The sequence below is a fragment of the Parathielavia appendiculata genome, assembly GCF_033297405.1.
Source record: "Parathielavia appendiculata strain CBS 731.68 unplaced genomic scaffold N657scaffold_17, whole genome shotgun sequence".
NCBI classification, from domain to species: domain Eukaryota; kingdom Fungi; phylum Ascomycota; class Sordariomycetes; order Sordariales; family Chaetomiaceae; genus Parathielavia; species Parathielavia appendiculata.
The window spans coordinates 47,645-69,681 of record NW_026944236.1 but is presented as its reverse complement, the minus strand read 5'-3'; the positions used below and the strand labels follow the sequence as shown (position 1 = coordinate 69,681).

At 56.1% G+C, this 22,037-nt stretch overlaps 8 protein-coding genes across 8 annotated transcripts; 4 read left to right on the top strand and 4 right to left on the bottom strand.

Moving 5' to 3' along the window:
* Positions 1 to 1,135: 1,135 nt before the first annotated feature.
* On the top strand, positions 1,136 to 1,749 carry N657DRAFT_649101 (uncharacterized protein). Its single transcript, XM_062793655.1, has 2 exons — positions 1,136 to 1,321; positions 1,401 to 1,749. The coding sequence occupies exons 1-2, from the start codon at positions 1,195 to 1,197 to the stop codon at positions 1,580 to 1,582; spliced, it is 309 nt and encodes a 102-aa protein (XP_062644103.1). The 5' UTR covers positions 1,136 to 1,194; the 3' UTR covers positions 1,583 to 1,749.
* A 179-nt stretch (positions 1,750 to 1,928) lies between these two features.
* On the bottom strand, positions 1,929 to 3,153 carry N657DRAFT_674258 (uncharacterized protein; the record flags this gene model as incomplete). Its single annotated transcript, XM_062795738.1, has 2 exons — positions 2,542 to 3,153; positions 1,929 to 2,480 (listed from the first exon to the last, which is right to left on the bottom strand). Exons 1-2 carry the CDS (start codon positions 2,905 to 2,907, stop codon positions 1,929 to 1,931), a joined length of 918 nt encoding a protein of 305 aa, XP_062644102.1. The 5' UTR covers positions 2,908 to 3,153.
* A 467-nt stretch (positions 3,154 to 3,620) lies between these two features.
* On the bottom strand, positions 3,621 to 4,803 carry N657DRAFT_674257 (uncharacterized protein; the record flags this gene model as incomplete). The annotated part of the gene is made up of 2 exons (XM_062795737.1): positions 4,142 to 4,803; positions 3,621 to 3,929 (listed from the first exon to the last, which is right to left on the bottom strand). Exons 1-2 carry the CDS (start codon positions 4,619 to 4,621, stop codon positions 3,621 to 3,623), a joined length of 789 nt encoding a protein of 262 aa, XP_062644101.1. The 5' UTR covers positions 4,622 to 4,803.
* Positions 4,804 to 5,207: 404 nt separating this feature from the next.
* N657DRAFT_683681 (uncharacterized protein) lies at positions 5,208 to 5,832 on the bottom strand (the record flags this gene model as incomplete). Its single annotated transcript, XM_062796593.1, has 2 exons — positions 5,208 to 5,453; positions 5,512 to 5,832. The coding sequence occupies 2 exons, from the start codon at positions 5,830 to 5,832 to the stop codon at positions 5,208 to 5,210; spliced, it is 567 nt and encodes a 188-aa protein (XP_062644100.1).
* Positions 5,833 to 8,495: 2,663 nt separating this feature from the next.
* Positions 8,496 to 10,091, bottom strand: N657DRAFT_649098 (NUC189-domain-containing protein). The gene has a single exon (XM_062793654.1). The coding sequence runs from the start codon at positions 9,882 to 9,884 to the stop codon at positions 8,613 to 8,615; it is 1,272 nt and encodes a 423-aa protein (XP_062644099.1). The 5' UTR covers positions 9,885 to 10,091; the 3' UTR covers positions 8,496 to 8,612.
* A 1,906-nt stretch (positions 10,092 to 11,997) lies between these two features.
* Positions 11,998 to 15,017, top strand: N657DRAFT_636578 (uncharacterized protein; the record flags this gene model as incomplete). Its single annotated transcript, XM_062791439.1, has 2 exons — positions 11,998 to 12,101; positions 12,170 to 15,017. 2 exons carry the CDS (start codon positions 11,998 to 12,000, stop codon positions 15,015 to 15,017), a joined length of 2,952 nt encoding a protein of 983 aa, XP_062644098.1.
* A 2,942-nt stretch (positions 15,018 to 17,959) lies between these two features.
* N657DRAFT_683678 (uncharacterized protein) lies at positions 17,960 to 18,470 on the top strand (the record flags this gene model as incomplete). Its single annotated transcript, XM_062796592.1, has 2 exons — positions 17,960 to 18,072; positions 18,161 to 18,470. 2 exons carry the CDS (start codon positions 17,960 to 17,962, stop codon positions 18,468 to 18,470), a joined length of 423 nt encoding a protein of 140 aa, XP_062644097.1.
* Positions 18,471 to 19,491: 1,021 nt separating this feature from the next.
* On the top strand, positions 19,492 to 21,897 carry N657DRAFT_625196 (general substrate transporter). Its single transcript, XM_062790743.1, has 4 exons — positions 19,492 to 19,779; positions 19,835 to 20,083; positions 20,139 to 21,166; positions 21,274 to 21,897. Exons 1-4 carry the CDS (start codon positions 19,766 to 19,768, stop codon positions 21,708 to 21,710), a joined length of 1,728 nt encoding a protein of 575 aa, XP_062644096.1. The 5' UTR covers positions 19,492 to 19,765; the 3' UTR covers positions 21,711 to 21,897.
* Positions 21,898 to 22,037: the final 140 nt, after the last annotated feature.

The window sequence follows — 22,037 nt, the reverse complement described above, 5'->3', positions numbered from 1 at the left end:
ATCGGGCCGTGGTCGCATCCGCAAGTGTCAGCGCCCCTGCAGGGTGGCTCGGAACTCTTTTCGTATAATTCTCCACGTGGGAAGTACGCAGCAGTCCGAGCCAAAATGCACTGTTGGGAACTAAATGTCAAATTATCCTCGCGGATATCAACACACCTCCCTGTCAAGAACGTGGTGGAGGCCACACCAGATTCCTCCGTCCAGCCCTGCCTTGATTATATTGTATTCGGACAGTGTATATGAGCAGCCGGACGGGAAGCCCGCAAACCTGGAGTCATCATCATGAAAATGGTGCCCTGTGCCTCTGTAATTTAACACTTCTTCTCTGACTAGACTCAGCAGCGACAGACACTGTTGGGGCTAAAAGGCTAAAGCCAACTTGCAGAGTCAGGGCTGGTCAATGCCATAACAATCCTTTGACCGACTGGAATCGTAAGGTGTGATTCACTCCAAATAGTTACTCACGTCAAGTCAGAGGTTGCCTTTTGCCCAGTCAGCTGGCTGCATATGTGTGTTTGCGAGGAGGATTCCACGACATCGATAGATGGTTGGCGGCTCGAGACAACCCCTGACGTGACCCCTACTGTAGATACACACCCTCTAATCCCTAACGGCCTATGTGTACATGCATCTCTCAAATTTGAGAAGTCGGGTCGTTTCTCGGTCCGACTCCGTTGTGTGACCACGTTCTCCAGAGCACACAGCATCCAGTAACGATGGGACTTTTCCCCCCGCACACCGAGTCAACCGGGATGCGGCTGGATGACTGACCGCTTGATGAACAGCACCCAACACGCAGGCGGATTCACCGCGTCTAGGGCCCTGAAAGGAGATCAGGATTCACAGGATTACGGCTAGACGGGCCGTCTCCCTCCCCATCTGCCCTACTATCACATATCGTCTTTCGGCAGTGCCTGACGACGGAAGCGAGGCGGAGGAGCTGAAGTCCATGCAAGGACAGCTGACATGCCCGGTGTAAGATGGCCAATGTTCTTGTCCATGAGCGGATGACGGTGACACTCTGCAAGTCCAGGCTTGAAAACAGGAACCTGGAAAGCAGGAACCTCTCTGGTGCTTCCTGTGATCTATAAATACCGGTGCCAGCCCTCTGTTGTCCTCGTCCATCTTCGCACAACAACACATTCTCACGCTCAACTCTTCTTTCGTCAGCAAACACAACAGCCTAGGTTCACCATGGTCAAGTTCTCATCCATCGCCGTGGCCCTCGCCGCCACTATCACCGGTGCTCAAGCCGCCTTCAAGAGGCCTTGCGTCAGTCCCTACGACGTTTGCGGCTGGACTTTGCTCAACAGCGACTTTGGTACGCTTCTACAAGCTTCTCATCCCCGTCTGCTAAGCGAGGACATCTTTCGTTCTGACAAATATCACCATATCACCAGGCTATGACCCTGCTAGTCTTCAGGAAGCCACGTCTGCTGCGGGCCAGGACCCTACTAACGGCACCATCGTCTATGACTCCATCTACAACTGCCGCGAGGGTGGCGTCATTGTGTGGAACCACCACTGCGACAAGGGCTGTGACGGTGCTATTTGGGTGCCGAACGCCAACTGCCGGGCTTAAACGCAGCAGCTCGTCGAGATGAGGGTGGAAGGACAGCCAAAAGAGATCTGACATCGTTCCAAGTTTCAAATGTTGCCCCGGCTCTCCACCACAATCTGTACTTAGACCAGCTGGCCAGCCATTGTTCCTTCATTCTGAGTCAGCTCATATTAATCAATATATCGTCCCTCCTTCGGATTATGTCTCTACAAGTACAGAAACGTCAGATGACCCGCATCTGCCCAACCAACCCACCGCTTGAACAGCGACCCCGTGGTCAGTGACGACCTAATCAGTGACCCCCTAGCAGTGACCCGTAAGCCGCGATCTCATTCATCATCATCATCCCAAAACCATAAAAAGAAAATCACTTCAGATACTCCCCCTCGGCACTCAACTCAATCATATCCCTCCCCCCAAGCTCCGCCGGCACCCTCCCATAGTTCCCGCCCAGCTGACCCTGACCCTGAAGAGGATACACGGCAGCTGCACCATCAACCTTCATATGCACCATCTGACTACTACCAATAACAGTATCCGGACTCATCGCCAGTGCGTCATGATGGTAACTGGAATACCCGCCTAGATCGCCACACTCAAGTCCCGCGCTACGGCTGGTGAGCAGCGGCGCCGGCATTAGTTCATGACCATCGGCGTCTACCAATGAGCCGCCGCCAAACGAAGCCGCCTCGGCCGCCTTCTTTTCTCGGTCTCGGCGTTGTTTCTGTCGGCGATAGGCCACGCAGTAGGTGAGGAGGGCGATGAGGGCGAGGAGGAGGAGGCTGCCTAGCGCGGCGATGATGGCTTTGGCTGGGGTGGAGAAAATTTCGGAGGGGGAGGAGGAGGGATCTGAGGGGGCTGGGGCGGGGGACGTGGTTACGGAGGGGAAGGCTGAGGAGGGCGGCGTTGTTGTAGTAGACTGGAGGGAGGGATTAGTAGAGTAACTTGACAGGAAGAGGACAAGAGTTGCTGCTGCGTACTCCTCTGATAGTCGTGGTGCCACTGCTCAACGGCGGGGACGGGTATCGGAAGCGGGCCGAGTAGTCGGTGCTCCCGCCATCCTCGAGCCGCAGAATGTACGAGTCCGCGGGCAGCTCGGCGGGCGGCGTCCAGGTGTAGTCTTGGCCGCTGTAGTCCGAGACGATAGTCAGGACCGTCTGGAGGTTTTCGTCTGGCCCGTTCATGAGCGTGAGGGTGATGGGCGCACGGTTGCCCGTCCATGTTACTGTGAAGGGCGAGCCCGCGTAGATGTAGTACTCGGTGTTGGTGAACGTGACGGCCGCGAGAACGCCGATGTTGTGCGTGCAAGCCAGCAGAAGGGCCCAAAGGACTGTCTTTATCATCATATCGTCGAAACCGTAGCGTACACGGACCTAAAAACGGGGTTTCCGGACCTGCAAGTCTGGATGCTTAGAAAGCCGCCATGAGAATAGAAGTATGGCGAGTCTGATGAGAGTTGTTCCGGGAACCGGCAAAACCCAATCTCGAAGCGGCGTCGTCGTCTTGAGCTGGTCGGAAAGTGCCTAGACAGCCACGGGCGAGAACTCAGCCCCATGACTCTTCATTCCACCTCCGTCTCGGCAGACACCGTGGCTCAGCTTGCTAGTGGCTCCTCACAGAACAAGATGGCGGGTGATGGCGGTTTGGCTTGTTTGGCGCCCAATGGCTGAGGACGCTAGCCCGTCAATCCCGAAACACTGCATTCCCATGCTTCCAGCCGCCGCTTGGCGAGAGCAGTCGATGGGCATGTCGGCACCCTAGGACTATTCAAGTTGTGCAATGTTAACGGAGGTACTGGTCATCGCCGACAATGACAATCCAGGGATAAGTTCTGGGTTAGATGACTTGAGAGACACTCCTATCCCGGTGTCTGATTTTTTATTATCAGCTTTATCAGGCCACCGCTAAGGAGCAACAACATCCGCTTGAGAGCCGGCCTAATAGTCTTCCAACCAAACACCTAAATTAGAGACTTTCTTTGAATCTCACAAAACAACTATGCCAACTCGTGGCTCGCCCGTCCAAATTCCTTAAGTTAATCTCCTTCGAGCTCCTATCCCTAATTCTCACACCTCACCCACATCACATGAAACCCAACCCTCACATCAGACACTGTGGCCCGGTACTTGATGCCATTGCCAACGTCGGTCGGATCATGCATCGACGAGAGCCGGAACCTGACAGCCATCTCACGCTTCGAGTCTTCGGTCGGGCATGTCGTCCGGCCTCTGGTCGTCCGCGACGTACCATCTTCAGAGAAGACGTTGACAAGGAGACTAAACGCTCCTGAATAGGGGCCCTGAAACCTGGGTCTGAGTTTCAGGTCGCTCCCTTTATCTGTCACTGTTGTGTTGGACTGTCCTGGGCCCTATTGTATGTCAGATGCTCCTATAACCTGGAAATACATCACGTAGCAACTCATGTTCACATCCTTCTTCCTCCTCCTAAAGTACTAGTACCAAGCCTGGATTATATTCCCCTTAACACAACCACACACCACCTCTTCTAAACCACCCAGAACCAAAGCGACTCCCCAAGAAGAAGACAAATAAGAAAAAAATGACAGAACAAAAAACTCACCTCCCCCCCAAAATACTCAACCTCAACCTCCACCCGATCCAACCACGCCCCTCGTTCCACCTGCAACATGCCCTCCACCTCAACCGCCAACACACTAAATGCATATCCAACGGGCAGGCCCTCAAACACCAATCCCTGAAAACACTCAACTTGAAGCTCCCCGACCAGTCCGGAATCATGGCCATCGGCCGTGAAACGTGCGTGTGGGAAGCCGAGCATGCCATACACCATGCCCGCCCCACACGCTTCCTCCTGCGGGACTCGGTCCGGCGAGGCGTAGACTTGGCTGGCGCGGAGGTTGAGGAAGTCGAGGGGGTTGGGGGTTGGCTGGCGGGATGTAATGGCAACTGGAAGTTTGGCGGGTGAGAGGGAGGGGGACTCGGATGGAAGGGGGTGGGTTTGAGTTGAGCCCGTGGTGCTTAGGAGAAGGAGCTGGAGGAGGAGGGGGCGGAAGAATAGAGGGGAAATTGAGGAGATCATTGTTTGGTTGCCGGTACAGGGAGTGATCACAGTAGGCGATGTTGGGTTCAAGAACCAGGAAGTGCTTGGAGTTGGGGCTAGAAAACAGGGGCAAGCGGGGATAATAAGGCACCTTAGGGTGGACTTCAAGCTGCTTGACTTGTCTGTTTCCTACAACCAAGCTTGGGGCTTCTCAAATCGAGTAATGGAACCAAGTACCGTACGTCCCTTGAGGGCGTCTCCTCTAATTGAGTGAAGTATAAACCGTCATGGCAATATAGGCTAAAGTGTTAAGAAAGCACCCCCGTGTGACTGATGTAACCCAAGACTAACTCGGGTCTAGTCTTGTCGGTCGAGAAGCAACCTGATGGTTTGCCTTTTGAGGAAAGGAGCACTATCAGATCATAAGACGGTATGATGTCAGGCCGAATATAATACGAACGAGTCCCATGTTTCCTCGCAGCCCGATGAATCAGCAAATCTGTTGCTGCTCTTGACCCTTCTTCGCTCTCCAATCAGCCAGTCTGCTCACTGTCAAAATACAAAGCTCCCTCGAGTTCTAGTCAAATCAACCTCGACTCACCTCTTCTTCGTCTGAACAAGTACGCTACGCTGATATCACCCTGTCCCTTGTTACATCCCAGAACAGGAGCACCAGCGCCGTCACTGGTACCGCCGGTTTCCTGTACAGGCCGAAGTCGGTCTTCATCAGGTCCATTGCGGCTTCCATGTCGAACACGGCAGCGAGAAAGGTGGCTGGGAGGAAGAACATGGTGGTGTAGGCGATCGACACCATCGTATTGCCGTCCCGGTTGGCAAGGCACGGCTCGGTTCGTCGCATTCGGGCGGTTACCTGTCAGTGTCATGAGTGCCGGTGGATCAGGGTAAAGGCTCTCTCCTGGCTGACTTACGAGTCGTAGATTTACGGCTGCCCATCGCATCTCCCACTCGAAGTAGGCAACGCGGCTGGCTAGCTGGTCCTGGAGCGACAACACCGCTGCTTGGATTCCGCTCGTCGAACGTTGCAGCATGTCGTCGTTGGCACCGGCGAAACCCCAGATCTCGTCCCACAGAGAGGAGCTCCCTCGTGTGTGGTCCAGTTGCTTGGCAATGTCGTGCAGTTTACGCAGCCTCCTTAGGCTTTTCTCGCTGAAGGTGAGACTCTTACCGAGCCAGAGACATGCCTCGGAGAATTGTGTCAAGCCCTCTCTTGAGTCGATGTCCAACTCCATCGTCTTGACATGTACCGCTTTTGCCTTTGGCTTGTAGCCCCAATCGCAGTCCTAGATACCGAGGAACCCCTGGAAACAAGCGACGAAGGCCAAGTACAGCGGGCTGAAAATGATGGGCTGCTTCACCCTCATGGCTTCGACCAGCCGGTTAGTCGTCCCACGGTGCGTCCACGTCACCCAACAAAACCACGTTGACCGCCCGCCTCTATAGCGTGTATGACCAAATGAAGGTATAGTCGGTGGTGTTGAGGAAAAAGCCTAGCGCTTCCGAGCTTCCGTCTTGCGACTTGGACGTCTTGAGACCAAGGAAATGAAGCCCCGGGGTATCGGTGAGATACAGGTAGAGTGCGTAGTCATCCAGCACAAGGCTGCCGAACAAGCCCAAAAAAGACGGCGCGGTCCACGTACAGGATCTGCCGTTTTTCCCTCTGACGAGGCACGACAACCATCCGCAGGGAAGCGACAGGCGGCTCACCCATCTCGAGGTCCTGTGTGGTAGGAACACTGCCCAGTTCGTTTTGAGTTGTAGTTTGCGATAGCGAGCCTTCAACCTTAGCACAGGACTGGTAAAGGCGGGCGTACAGGTAAGTGAACGACGAAGGCAACTTCCCAGGAATGGCTTTGGGTTTCTGAACACCAGTCTCGGCGGCACGTGTATGCGGAATGTACGGTGGCTAAATTAAGCATTTCAAATGCCTCTCGTCGAATGCTGTCCATGTTTTCCAGGTAGAAAGAGCAAAACTGACCAAAACCGCAGTGCTACTGGACCCCTTGGAACGAGTCTACGAGTTGGACACGCCTGCGCAACTCGAGGGGTTCGATCATCTTTATGTCTCGCAGCCTTAATGAATCAGGGCTGTGGTAACCGCTCGGAACCGAGGGCTGTAGATTGGTGAGACTGGAAAGGTTGCTATATGTTCATCGGCAATATGTGTATAACGCTGTCTCACAAGACTAAGGTACCTAACCACGGCGACCATGATCCGCCAACTGAATGCAGATAGCTGTAAGCGCCACTACATGCTGGTGATCACTGGTTTTGTCACGGTGCCGGCAGTTCGGCATACAGACAAGAAGCCGCCTGGTGTCACGGGTCGTGACAGTGTGAAATTCATGTGCGCAACTCCTGGTTCGACTGGACAGTTCGAACCACGGTCCCTCTTTTGAGGGTGTTACGCAGTGGTTAGTTGCGCCCACCCGTGACACCTGGCGGCTTGACCGCGAGCTGAGGTCTCTATAAATCAGTCTAGAATAGAAGAAACAAGCAATCATTTGGTGTGACGTGATATATTTCAAGTTTCAATATGGGTTGGGCTGGGGGGGTGGGGGGTATTCGACAACACGTCATCACTTTATATTCTTAAGGGCAAAATATGACACCAACTCGAGGTTTGGTTAATCCCTCGTACAGGGCAATGAGACAAGGCAAGTCCTCGAAGAACTGCGCTGTGCGGCATTGTGTGCATAGGTAGAAAACCCTTCTGCAGGCATAGGTGCGGTCCATTACTGTGGTGGATTTCATGTGCAGAGGGAGACAGCGATCCAGAATGTGATGGTGATGCTGTATAATGAACGATGGCGGTAGTGTGACGAATCTCAAAGCCCCAACTTCTGAAAGGGACTCTTGAAGGTTATACTTGACAACGGGGTGAGGTTCGGTGCAGCCAAAGGGTACACAACAAGCAATGTCCAAGGGTACTGGCAATCTTGCACTTGAGTTGCTTACTGGAGAACTCTCAGAGTCATCCGGAGCGAGTGACTATATACTGACACGATTCTTCGAGTGCTCGCAGTGCTATGCCTTCAATCGCTCCGAGCACCTTGCATGCTGCAATGTGCTCGTCTGTCTTGGCGTTATATCAGTCTAGCTTCATCCTGACTAGTCTGCCTTGCTTCCTTAAGTGATTGGCTCGGGCGTTCCCTGCGCCCCGCATATGGCCTTCTGGCATGCGGCCTGGTGTTGGTTAATTCGTGACACTTATAGGGGTATTTTGTCGACTCAATAGGTCTAGAGTTGACATATGCCCTTTCCCGGAGTCGATAATGTATTTACCTCTCTCCATGTTATTTTCCTAAGAGACTAGCGCATGGTGCTAAGAGTCCAGTCAATCTCCGAGATGATATAGTGCAGACTGGATAATCAGAAGAACATTCGGTTTATGACCGTAGACGGCTCGGCAGCGTCTGACGGGTGCGGCAGCACCTAGATGAGCCCCTTCTAGTCATTGCTGGGACAGTAGAGAAGCCACATGTCAGGCTCAGAGAGTTATCCTTTTGGTAGGTAGGTATAAGACAATTATAATTGCGGTCTGTAACTGACGAGGATAATGACGATGACTACTAGACTGTGCTTTAGGGTGATGGATACTACTGGTAATTATAGGAAGGAGGTGGGGGGTGTAAGATTAGGAAACATCTATTTGCCAGGTTCCTTATACTTTTCCGGTTCCCTTAGGGCCCCCTTCCATTCAATCTTTGTTTTCGAGTTAACAACATCCAAATGGCAGGGCGCTTACAAAGACCGCTACAGGAAGTGTTACTGCCACTTCTCAGCTCTAGTCGGCTGAGCTTGCTGCTCCAGAGCCCTAACGAATGATGCAAAACGGCTGCTAGAGAGACACTCGGACCTTCGAATTGACACCTGAGACCGCAGAACCAAGGCTGACTGAACGGATGTCAATGGTCAGACATATGGATATGCATTCACATTCTCCGACAGCAGTCGTCTATGTCCCCCGTACATAGAATCCCAGACGCCCAAATGCTCCTCTATCTGACTCTTACTTCCTTTTTGAGATCCTCTCCGATGTTCTCCGAACCTTTGCGGGAGGCCTTGACTCTTCACCCTCAGTCTCTTCCTCCTCATCCTCCTCTACATCGTCGTGGTCCACTTCGTCCTCATCCAGCGACTCAGCTGCCGCCAATTCCTCGTCCATTTCTTCCCCAAACTCCTCGTCCGACTCCTCTTCCGAATCCGATATTTCAGCCCGCCCAGCCGGGAAATCATCGTCCTCAACCGCACCAGCATCCCGACCAGCAGCCGTACCGTTGGTAAGCGGTTTGCTAAGCCCCTCCTGGCCCTCTACATATACCACCCCGGGCTCGTCCACGTCCTTCTCATCGTCCTCCTCCGCCTTATCAGACTCCACCTCGTCCCCACCTCGAAGTCGACCGACGCCGCCGCCCGCCTTGACCGACTTGCGGAACTTCATCTGCGAGTCGAGCATATCCAGCTTGCCCTTAAGCGCCAGCAGGCTCGACAGGCCGCGGGCGCGCTCCTCGAGTACCCGGCTGAGCTCGCCCAGCCGGGCGACTAGGTCCGGCTGCGTGACGAGAGCGCCGCCGTGCGCCACCAGCGTCCACTGCATCCAGCGCATCAGGCCAAACGCGCGGCCGGGCCGGCGGTGCATGCGCGCCGAGAGCTTGGACAGCAGCACGGCCGCGAGCGACGAGTCCATGCGGTTGATGGTGTTCTCTATTATTTTGACGTCGGTCGTCTGGAGGCACGATTCGAGCAGGTCGGCGTCGTCGGTCCGCAGGGCTTGGTTCAGCACCATGCCGAGCGAGGTCGCGCTGATTGGGGCTGTTGTGGTGTGCTGTTGGGACGGGAGCTGGGAGGTCTGCGCGGTGGTGGTTGCTTGGGCGGCCAGGGCGGCGGGGACGTCGATGGTCGAGTTGCCACGGACGAGGTCGCCGAAGGTTGGCGATGCAGGTTCGCCGTCGGAGGTGTCGCCCGCTTCTTGCATTACTGCGTCCACATCTGTGGCATCCTGGGTTCTCTTTTGCCTTGAGGGCTTGGCGGAAAGGGTCTCGCCACCTTCGTGTTCCTCCTCAGAATCGCTAGCTCCTTCCTCATTGTCAGAATCATATTGGCCGGCCGAGTCGTCTGCGATGTCGATCGCTTCAGCTGACGCTTTCGATGCTGGATTTCGTGATAGTCCTGTTGACACTGCGGTCCTGGCCTCGTCAATCTTGGATTTGGTCGGCGTCTTTGCGCTTTGCCTCACTACTGGCTTTGCGATGGCCGTGGCGGCTTTCCGCTTGGTCGACATCTTTTCGAATTCGCGTTGGAGGGGGAAAAGGTGTTGAATGGTCGACAAGCGGGATGGGTGCCGCTACCCAAGCAGACAACGACTTAGAAATGCTGTACCGCCAATTGCAAATGGATTGGTAACTGGCGCTATCTAGAGAAAGATCCCGTCGCGGCTGAGGGAACGGGTCGAGGTGGGCGTTGTTGTGCCTGCTTCCATTGACGGGAGCGCAGCAGAAATTTTGGACTGCAGCCAAACTTTTTCTGAAGGGGTTCGGGTTGACGTCCGGGCCAGCCACACGGACACTTGGGTCAGCCACACGGACCGCTTTGGCTGGCGTGGCGCCCCACCTAATGGTGAGGTTGTTATTCTGTATCAAGTCATGTGATATCATATGTGATGGCAAAGTGCACGTGCAATCTTTGGCCGCCAAGGCCACCGACGCAATGGAAAGGGGCTCCGATCAGCAACTCACTTGTTCCCGGATCTTTCAACCGAATGCTGGAAGTTTCATTGTCCGCGCTTCTCCCGTCCACAAACAAGGGGCCTTCAGCAGTGTAAGACTCTGAACGTTGCCACGGCACGGTCTGCAAACTCTGGCTAATATGTTCCAAAGTTTCTGACGGGATGCGGCATGAGGGCTGTATTTGTGCTACCTGCCGCTCGGGCTACGTCCCCTAGGTCCCTTACAACGCTGCAAACGTGAACTTGGCGGCTTCGCGTCATTCTCGCGTACCCCCTGGTGCATTTTATCAGCGCTTTCTGTCAATGCCCGTTTCAAAATGCCATAGTCTCTTTGGTACACAACGTTGATTGTTAACTATGCTCCTGGTGTCGATGAATCATCGGACTGCACTCTTTGGAGTTTGTGCTCATAATCTAGAGCGCAAAACAGGACTCATGCCTGCGCTGAAAGCGACAGGACAGCTGCAGGAGCTCAGGGTCCATCGCTTTGTGCGGACATCTCAGCCGTACATCAAAGCTTGCCAGGTTCACCGGCATGTGTATTGCATCCGGCCATGGTTCAACCTCTCCCGGTATCGCTGAATTTCTCGTAGCTTAGGCTGCACCACGACACCAACTGAATGCAGGAGAGTTCGAACTTTCCCATTTTGCAGCGTCGACATGTTCCAAGTTGAATGATGGGCCAGGATGGTAGCTTTATACCAGAAAAATGCAGCCGCGAGTGGTACAAATGACACGTTGTGGGCCCTCTGCAGCCCGTGCCCTGCCCCACTAATTGGAAGCTATAACCAATCAAAAGTCTCAAGGCAGCTGCGATAAACCACTCGACCACTCAGAGGCGGGGCCACGGTCTACGCGCTGGAGCTCGGCCGCTTCTGATAAATAGCCAAGGGCCTCCGGCCGGGGCCGTCGTGTGTTTTGAACCCAAACTTTCAGAAGACTGACGGTGGTCTCGAGGTACGAAGTGACTTCCATACAGAACCGGCAATTTGCCCCTCCTTCACAACCACCGAAACCAATCACAGCGCGGGTCTCCAGCACACCGCCCATACAAATCAGGATCTGGATTCTGTCCTGCGTCGTTCTATTCCAGCCTCTGCACGAGCCAACAACACAGCCAGGGATCCGACGCAACCACTCCAACAACGCAACAACGATCGTCATTCCGGACAGTTTGCCTCCCGCCACACTCGCGAGGCTGGATCCACGGAATTCTATAATCCTCAGCCTCTTCCTCGCTCTCTTTTTAAAGCAAACATGTGAGTGGTTGCCTTTCTTCCCCCCAAAAAATCCCCAAAATTCGCATCGCTATCCAACGCGTGTGCACGGCCGCTTCGCGCAGTTCCACTCGCGATCCGCCTCCCGCGAATGGCATTTGCCTCCCTTCATGTAACCATCTTCAGGGTCGTCGTCGCCACGACTTTGTCGCACACAAAACCATCTCTGCTGCTACATTAAATTGCGTTCTCAATACATGCAGGGTTGCTGCGATTCATTCTGCGCCTCGTAGAATCGCGACCTGCGACGCAAACTTTGCGTCTGCGACCTGCACATTGCACACTACATCTGCGATTTCGCGACTGTGACATACATGCATCGCTAACAGCCGCCGAGTGCAGCCGATTTGATGCATCGAGTCTAAAGACGGGGAAACCACCGAATGGCAGTCATGACTACTCAACAGTCGGAGGGCGCGCTTCTGGACGAAAAGCCGCTCCAGATCGCGATCGCTGCGCGCGAGGAAGCGCTCAACAGGCGTCTAGAGTTGAATGGGTAGGTCGGAATTTTCCTTTGTTCGGCTACGCCGGGTTGGGGAATCGCATACTGATTTAATCCATCAGCACTCTCTCTCCCCCAGACGACGAAAACATGCAAAAACCCGGTTCTCTCGGTAGCGCGCCGAAACTAAATGGTGAATTGCCGGCTGATTCCAAGGCCGCGCCGCCCACCACAACCCACAACAAAGATTCGCTTCCCGCGAACCAATCTCCACCCAACAGCGATTTGCCTGCTGACTCCAAGGCCGCCGCCGCCACCATCAATAAAGACTCGCTTTCCGCGAATCAAACTTTACCTAACGACGAAGAGGAAGACGATCAACCGATTAAACCCACAGCCGACGCCGGGAACGACATTTCCCGCGATACTGACAAGGGCAATATGAAGGACGCTACCTCGCCGGTCGCCGACACACATGCCGACACCGACATGCCCGACGCGCCCGCCGATCGAGGGCCCGACGAGATCAAATCGGAGAACCTCTCGCCCAAGTCGCATCCCAACCCGGACTCGGAGGCCAAACCTGAGAGTCAAGACAACACTGAGGAGGAGCCGAATGAGAATGCGACTGGCACGGCTGCGGGTTCAAGCAAAGACGTGGCGATGGCGGACGCCGGAGACACGCATCAACAGGAGATGAGCACACAAGACACGGTGGTAACGGACGCCACGCCTGTCAGTCCCAAAGCAGAATCGGGCAAGCTGTCGCCCGATGCTCAGGATGGCCCCGTGGGTACCAGTGTGGGCACCCCGCCCCCTCCCACTCCGGCCGACACGAGCATGTCGGAGGCCGCGCAGCCATCTGCAAAGATCTCCAGAGAACGAGACATCGACAGCGAGGATGACGAACCTGTAGCGAAGCGGACCAAGGTTGGCCCCCCGGCGGACGAAGTGCAAGTACGGACTGGTACCCCGGCGGATCCCATGGACGTCGATCAAGGCCAGGCGAAGGCCGATAAAGCAAAGCTCAGGACTCTAGCCGATGACTCGCTCAACGACCAACCCATCACAGAATGGCAGAACAAGCAAATTCGCCAGGTCTTGGCGGGCGTCAAGAAGACCAAGGTCGGCGTCATGTTCCGTCTGCCAGTTCAGCAGCTCTGGCCGCAATTGTGGGCCGACTATTCGGCCAAGGTGTCACACCCGACAGACATCAGCACAATGGAGAAGCGGCTGCGCGGCGATGCGCCTCGCTACGCCACCATGGGTGAGTTCAAGCAAGATCTTGAGCTGATGGTTCAGAACGCCCTGACCTTCAACGGCGAGGGCCACGAGGTGACGATTCAGGCTAAAAACTGCCGCGATTCGATCCTCTATCGCATGTCCCAGCAACCGGCCGCTGAACCTCCCAAGCCTGAGAAGAACCAGCCGGCCAAGGCGCACACGACTCGGCACGTCGAGCCCCGTGCGACCGCGCCGCCCGTGCCCACAGCGTCCAGCGCTCGCCCATCCAAGGGCGCGGCGGGCAGCCCGCCACACAAGCCGCCTGTTCCTGAATCGCCTGCGTTTGCTCTGCCTCCTGGTAGCAATGGTGTGCCTCTCATCCGTCGTGACTCCACCAAAGCCGACAGCAGGGCCAAGCGGCCCGTCAAGCCCGCGCATCCCAAAGACCTGGTATACGACACCAAGCGCAAGAAGAAGCTGCCACTCGAGCTTCGCTTTTGCGATGAAGTGCTGACCGAGCTTCGCAAGTCAAAGCACTATGACATCAATGCTGCCTTCATGCAGCCCGTGGACCCTGTTGCCCTTAACATCCCCACGTACCACAAGGTCATCAAGAGACCCATGGATCTGCAGACCATGACAAACAAGCTGAGCGCGGGAGAGTACACGTCAGCGAAGGAGTTTGAAAAGGATTTTGACCTCATCATCAAGAACTGCAGGACTTTCAACGGCGAGGACCACATTGTCTATAACCAGGCGCTCCGGCTGCAGGATCTATACCGCGCTGAGATGTCCAAGAGGGACGAGTGGATGGCCAAGCACGCGCCCACCTCCACTGCTGCTTCCCCCCATGCGGCGGGCGGCCACCTGCGGGATGACTCTGACTCTGACGACGCCGACTCCGAAGCTGACCCCGAGCAGGAGGAGGAGCGCAAGCGAACTGAGAATCGTATGGCGACTCTCCAGAAGCGCATGGACCAGGAGCAGAAGAAGCTCAATGACATGGTCACCTCTGGCACTGCGGATATGGCCGACGTCGAGATAGCGCAGTCGGTCGTGGCCATGCTGCAGAAGCAGTTCATGACGGAGCGGGCCAAGCTGGCTACTCTGTCGGCGAAGAAGCCGGGCAAGCCTAAGCCGGCCAAGTCCAAGAAGGCTGGTGGTGCATCCGCCATCCCCGCCAAGAAGGCCACCGCTGGTGTGGGCGGCGCGGCTGCCAAGAAGGCCGGTCCCAAGAGGCCGGCCAAGAAGAAGATTGGCCCGATGGAGAAGGAGATCATCATAGATTCCCTGGGGAACCTGGATGGGCCGTATCTCGAGCAGGCTATTGACCTGATCAAGAAAGATACAGGCCAGGATGAGAACGACGCCGGGGAGTTGGAGCTGGACATAGAACTGCTTTCCGAGGACGTGCTCGTCAAACTGTACGACATCGCCCTCAAAGCCAACCCCAACGCTCGGGCCGAGAAGGAGAGGCAGCGCGGGGTGCAGGCCCCGCCGTCTTCGGACCCCCCGGCCGCCGCCGCCCGGCCCAGACAGTCGTCCAAGTCCAAGAAGAACAAGCCCATGAGCAAGAGCGAGCAGGAGCGTCGCATCCAGCAGCTCAACGAGCTCCGCGCCCAGGCGGGGCGTCAAGCCTCTGGCAGCCAGGAGCCCATGGAGTCGATCGAGGGCAACAGCAACGAGCCCACAACCGCCCAGGCCGAGCACGAGAGCGAGGACGAGGTCGACTCGGAGGAGGACTAAGCAGGCCTTCGTCCGCGGTTCACCGTTCCAGAACGCAACAATGACGACAGCATCAACAGCAGGAGAGGGAGTGCCACTTGCGCCGCACCTCTCTTGCTTCTCAGTTGCAGCTTCGCTCAGCGACAGCCACCCCCTCAGGGGCAATTGTCCATATTGCACCAGCTCTTTCCATTCGCCATGTAGAATACTCAACTCGTGTGTACCATATTCAAGAAAAGATCCCCAGTACCTTGGGGGCCTTGGGAGCGGCCCAGCAATCAGTGTTTGCGACTTCGCAAAACGTTCCCGGAGGCGAGGCGGGCTTGGTGGGATGGAGAGTGGGTTGGGTGACTGGTTTCTTGAGAGGACGGCAACATGACATCGTCGCCGTTTCGGTCAGCGGCCAGTACCCACCACGGCATCCATGCCCATCTGGTGGGTTGTTCCTGCGGCTGCAGCCCGCATTTCTGCGCTTGCTCCGCTTTGCCCACTAGCCCAGGCCCACGACATCTAGGCGCGTGCCTTGCAGCTGTCCATCCAGGTTTTGACCGAGACCTATTTTTTTGGACGTCGGCTCCTTCGCATTGCTGAGAACTCAACGACGGGCACAGGGAAAAGGGGGAGTTCAGATTTGATGAAGCGTGGAGGGATGCGTGGGATGGATCGATGGGAGGGGGGGTTGTTGTGTGTTTGAGTAGTACAGAGACCAAGACCAAGGAACATGGAGCCGATCTGACCCTTACTTACCCGGCATGAAACTGGGCGTTTTCCTCCTTTCATCGTCTGCGACTGCGTTCCTTGATGGGTCCAATGATGCGATCGGTTGAACTGCTCGGTTCCTGGCTCGGTATAATCGGGATCGGCTCGGTCTGGTTGGTGCGGGTTTCGCGTTTACCCTGTTTTTTTCTTTTTTTCGTTTCTCGTTTCTTTTTGCGTCTCTCGAGAGAGGCGGGGGTCTGAGGGATCTGCCTTGCTTTATCAGCCCTGGCGGATGGATGGGCTGACAACACTTGTCGGGCTGGGGGCGTTGAGGGTTTGGCGTCGTGCTAGGTTGGTAATGGGCGGTGGTGCGAGGGAAACTGGCGTAGAAAAAGGCTTTGTTGGGGTGACGCATACAGAGTCGTCGAGATGATGCAACCTTTGAGCTTTGCTTCTCCAATCTGTTGTGTCTGATGAAGCCGGTTTTGCTTGCTGTGTGATGTGGGACTCTCGAAGGCCGAGGTGTGTCCGTTCTGCAGGTTTGAGTTGCTCCCTCTCGCTTCTGGGGCTGCGAAGCAGTGTTGGTAAGTGTGTCCAAAGGGTAAAAGGTAGTTTGGGTCAAACTATGTCCTGTCCCTGGGGGACCCTTGGGGGACATGCTGTTATATGTGTGGCAGCATCGCCGCTGCTGCCTGGCCTGCCTTAGGCTGCTGGCGTAGATGGTGGAGTTGCGTGGCATTGCGTGGGGATGTCGTTATTGTGGTGATCGCGGAGAAGGTAGAAATTATGTCCAAGTGTTGGCGGGCAAGGGAGAAGCTTTGGGGGGGGGGGGTTTGGGAGGGTTGGGGGGCCCAGTGCTCCTTATCAAGGGGGCCGTGAGTGACGAGGCATGTCAAAGTGACGAGATCTTGTCGAATCTCCACTGTCCTGTGAGTCCGCAAGCCTGAGCGAGGCATTACGTCTGTGTGTAATCATTCGGATCCTTCTCTGACATGTGGAAGTTGAAAGGCGTATCGATTGGACGTCTCGGGCTGGTGCTGAAGAGGGAGAAGACGGGAGTTGGATCTCCAAGCGTGGGTGTGCCACCTTACATGGAAATCGCTGCCAGTCCGTGGAAGTGGGGTGGTCTAGAATATATTCGTGCAGCAACGGGCGGAAATGCGGCCGTCTAGCAGAGCAGGAGAACAGCGTTAGCAGGCTTCAAGCGCAGTGGAACGGGTCTCTGTGTTGACCTTGTTATGCCAGAGAAGACTTGAAACTGGCGCCGGGCAGGTTCAAGAAGCAGATGCTGGATCCCCCATGTGCCGTGGACAGCGGCAGCGGGACATGGCATTCGAGGGCTCCCTCGTGAGCAGGACGGGAGTCGATGGGAGTCGATGCGGGGAAGAAGAGGGGAATAGAAACTTAAAAGTGGGCGCTGTAGAGAAAAACAGCGAGATGGTTCGTCTGGGGTTCGTTGTCTGGCTGAAGCGGATGCAAGATGAAGGTTGATGGTGAGGAGAGGGTTTCCAAGATGAGCGGCCTTGGTTGTTGGGAGGTTCTACGGAGTAGGTTGTTCGGCTTGTGCGCTGTTCTCCGCCTCTGGCTTCGGGTTGTCCTGTGGTTCCAGGTTCCAACCACAGCGGCTGGTGGTGGGCGGCAAAAGTTTGGCCTTGAGAGGTGCTGAGTGGGGCCCGCAGTTGCAGAGGGGCCCGTTCCCTGCCAGTCCCTTCCACGTGTAATCTCGAATCCAGCTGCGCCATACAACATCCAGTCATGGACAAATCACGAATAACAGATGGACCTGAAAACCCCTCCAAAGAAAAGATGGCGCCTGATGAAGGTAGCACAGTCTTCAAAGGATCCCCAAAAATCGGCTTCTTTTCACTCATGCCTTGTTCATCCTTCCATCGATTTGATGAATGTATCCCGTCAATGTTTGTCAGGTCGACGGAGATACCTGGATTCGCTTTTTGTCCGTCAAGCTGTCGTACTGTCACCGTTACTTGTCCACCTAAATTATGGTTTGACGGAGCTCTTGATGGGCTGTAGATGTCTCTCGTGTCCCGCTCTCGGATTCCACAAACCAACAGTTCCAGTCCGGCGGGGCAGCATCAATCGGAGTCCGGATCAGACCGGCGGGCCTTCCCCAATCGATTACTAGTTGAACGGGCCCCTTCCCATTCCCTCAATGAGCATCCCCATCCATCATCAATCTTTGGACTGATTGTCTACTACTAAATATACCCTGGAATTTTCCTGGCTTGACGGCTATACATTGCACCATGCTCGGCAGGCTGCTCCTCACACTCGACGCGATCGCCCTCCTGCTCGGCGCTCCCATCGCCGACTACAACCACACCCACATTTTCAATCCGCGCTGGCCGCCGCATGCAAAGTGCGTTATTGCCTAACCACAATCAAAGGCCAACCCTATTCTGGCAGGTTACTGTGGTTGAAATTGCGGCCTGACAAAGAAACCACAGATTCCACTGCGCCCAAACAATCACCCTCTCGGTCGCCCTCAGCCTGGCCACGCTGTACCACACCTGGCGCCCGTCCTTCCTCCCGCCATCGACGCCTCCAGCTCTCGCCAAGCAGCGTGCCCAAGACTCACTGGGCGCGGCTGTCTTCACCGGTACGATATACTGGCTGGCCGGGCTCGCGTCCATCCTCTACCCCGGCACGGAGGGGATCGATCCGGAATTTGGCCCGCCTGGCTTCCCGCAGGCGCCGCTCTTTATTGTGTTTGCAAGTTTGGCTGTGCTCGGATGGCTGCTGGAGCGGCGGGCCTAATGAAGTGGTTCCGCATCCTCGCGCTGGCGGCAACTGAGCTTGCTGATTCGAGCCGATGCAAGTCCTCCTTGCATCGACTTAGGACACGTTTGTACCAGAGGAGGGGAAGTACAGAGAGACATCCCAAGGAGGTTTTCGCGGCCTTTGGGACATGAGGAATAGCAGTGGTGGAGGGGGGAGGAGGGCGGAAGGGGTGAACCCCCGCCTCTTCCGATGTGCGAGCTGTGCATGGCCGGCCCGGTCGTGTCTTGTCTCACGATGTCACATGCCATCACATTGTCATTGCGTTCTACGAACTTTGTATTGTTCAATACAATCCATAACAGAAAGCTGAACCTGACCCTCCGCTTCGAGCCCCATACGGTGCCACCCCCGAGCCCAACGCCGAGGACACTCAGGCCAGCGGTCCTCTTCTTCTGCCCGCATCGGACCGTGGCAATGTCAAAGAGTGGCAAGTTGTCTGCTGGAGGCTAGCGAAGCCGGCTGCTGGGCTGGCTATCCTCGGTGTCTCGCTCCGGGGGTGATAGAGGGCTCGAAACGCAGGGTCAGTTCAGCTTCATGTTGCGCCAAGTCAAGTTTGCAAGTAACTCAAACAATGATGCAAGTGGCTGTGCCCAGGGCCTCAGGAAGCAGGAGTAGGTCAAGTCCGGTACCAGAGCAGCAACCAAAGTTTGAAAGATGCGAAAGGTCCATCATGCCCCGGTAGTGTCAGAGCTTACTTGCACCTTTACAGAAGAAGCACAATGACAAGGGGGGATAACCGTCTTCACCGGGTCATAAAAGCGAACCCTGGAAAGACGACCCATCGCATGACCCATGACGGCTTCATGCCCGGGGCTTGGCTCCTGATCAAAGGGAAGCCCACTGACGCCACTCCCGGGGATTTGAAGACCCTGGGTGGGGCTCCCGCCATGTTGCGTCACAGCGCGCCTCTTGGCAGATATCATTGGCCCAAGGACCGAGCCGCCTTTGTTGGGGTCCCGTAGCCTGCGGGGCCTGCCATTGCATTGCCCTGCGCTCGCGCGACGATGACCCATTCGCAGCGCGGTGGCCGAATCCTCGTCCAGAATTGCCAGGATCTCATCCGGCTTGCCATGGTTGCCGTAATGGCTTCAGAAGCAGCAGCCGCTGTGACATCATTGGGGTGGAAGTGTCAGATGGGCACGAAGAGAAAAAGCCCGTTATAAGATCCGCACAGATGGGTTCAACGTCTGTTCCACTGTTCCCACCACGTGTCGGTCTCAGCAGTTGAACGGGCGATCCAAGTTGTTGCAAGCTAAAATCAATCCGTCGGGATGCTGGGAAGGAAGTAAGCATCCAATACAGCCCTGTGGAACAGCTCCACAGCTAACTATTCCCCCTAGATCCCTCCGCATCAATGGCGCCGATTGCGGCGCCGAGGCCATCATCCTCGGGGCTATCACCGCGATAGGGGGCTTCCTCTTTGGCTATGATACCGGCCAAATCTCGGGCATGCTGCTGTTTCGCGACTTCAAGAACCGGTTTGGCCAGGAAGATACTCCCGAGGGAAGAGACTTCATCCCCATCATTGAGTCGCTGGTCGTGTCTTTGATGAGCATTGGGACACTCGTCGGCGCCCTTACTGCCTCCTAGTATGTCCAACCTTGGTATTTCTTTACATTTCCAGCTGGCTTACCCCTGACCCAGCACGGCCGACTGGTGGGGCCGTAGAAAGAGTCTCAGCTTTGGTGTTGTCGTTTTCATTATCGGTTGCATCATCCAGCTCACAGCCACGAGCTCCTGGGTGCACCTCATGATGGGCCGTTTCGTCGCGGGCCTGGGCATCGGCAACCTGTCGGTGGGCGTGCCCATGTTCCAGTCCGAGTCCTCGCCACGCGAGATTCGCGGCGCCGTCGTGGCCTCGTACCAACTCCTCATCACCATAGGCATCCTTGTCGCCAACTGCGTCAACTACGGCGTGCGCCAGATCGAAGACTCGGCCGCATCGTGGCGCATCGTTGTCGGCCTGGGCATCGCCTTCTCCCTGCCGCTGGGGCTGGGCATTCTGCTGGTGCCCGAGTCCCCGCGCTGGCTGGCGGCGCGGTCGCGGTGGGACGCCGCACGCACGTCCATGGCACGGCTGCGCGGCATGAAGAACAACCCGCACAACGACCTCGTCGAGGACGACATGCGCGAGATGCGCGAGATCCTCGAGAAGGAGCGCGACGTTGGTCTCGGCACCTGGGCTGAGTGCTTCATCCCGCGGCCCAACGGCGTGCCCAAGCAGGTTTACCGCACCGCGCTAGGCATCTCGATCCACTTCCTGCAGCAGTGGACGGGCGTCAACTACTTCTTCTACTACGGCGCCACCATTTTCGAGTCGGCCGGCATCGACGACCCGATCCGCACGCAGCTGATCCTGGGCGCCATCAACGTGGGCTCGACCTTTGTCGGCCTGTACGTGGTCGAGCGCTTTGGCCGGCGCATCCCGCTGCTGGTTGGCGCGCTCTGGCAGGCCGCCTGGCTGGCCGTCTTCTCGTCGATGGGCACCGCCCTGAACCCTGAGGACAATCAGACGTCGGGTATCGTCATGATCGTGTCGGCAGCCATGTTCATCGCCTCCTTCGCCATCACCTGGGGCCCCATCTGCTGGGTCGTCATCGGAGAGACCTTTCCCCTGCGCACGCGCGCGAAGCAAGCCTCGTTAGCAACGGCAGGCAACTGGTTAGGCAACTGTAAGCCCCCCCCTCCCCTTCTTTCCCAATCCCACCCATCATCCCGTTCCTTTCCTCCCCACCTCGCACACTGGCACCAGACTAACCCTCCAAAAAAAAACCAACAGTCCTAATCTCCTTTCTAACCCCCCTCGCCACGGCCGGAATCTCCTACGCCTACGGCTTCGTCTTCGTCGCAACCAACCTCGTCGCCTTTGTCATAGTCTACTTCTTCCTCTACGAATCCCGCGCCCTCTCCCTCGAGAACGTCGACGCCATGTACTCCCAACCTCAACTCAAACCCCGGACGTCCGCCAAGTGGGTGCCCGAGGGTTACCTCACGCGCCTGCAGCGCGACGAGGCCTACTACTCTCAGCGCCGCCATTACCATGCCTACTCAGGAGGAGGAAATGGTGATGATCTGTTGGACGATCGGACGACGGCCGTGCCGAGCGGACGGCCCAGCAGGGCTACGGCTGTCGATGGCGAGCTGGAGAAAAAGGACAGCGGCAATGGGCTTGTTGGGCGCGAGAGTCGTGAGGAGAGGGTGGATCGGGCTGTGTAATGCACAGGAAGGCTATGTAAGACTAAGAGGTACGGATTGGTTGGATACTAATGGCAAGTGTACATGTACAATACATTATGGGAAAAGTAGGGGTCCCACGCTATGAGTTATGAGGAAGCGGATGCGTGGAGTTCAGGACGGGCTTTGGTGTACATTACATCTCTGGGCTGTATCAAATTTTCTTCACATGTTCGTCCTGTCTTGTCTTGCATCGCCCCTCACTTCAGAGTTCATGTTGTCTTTATTGAGTCCACCTCCCTTGGCATGTCGAGGGAACGGGGCACCCGAGGGCAAAGAACACGGCAAAAAGGCAATAGACGGAAGAAT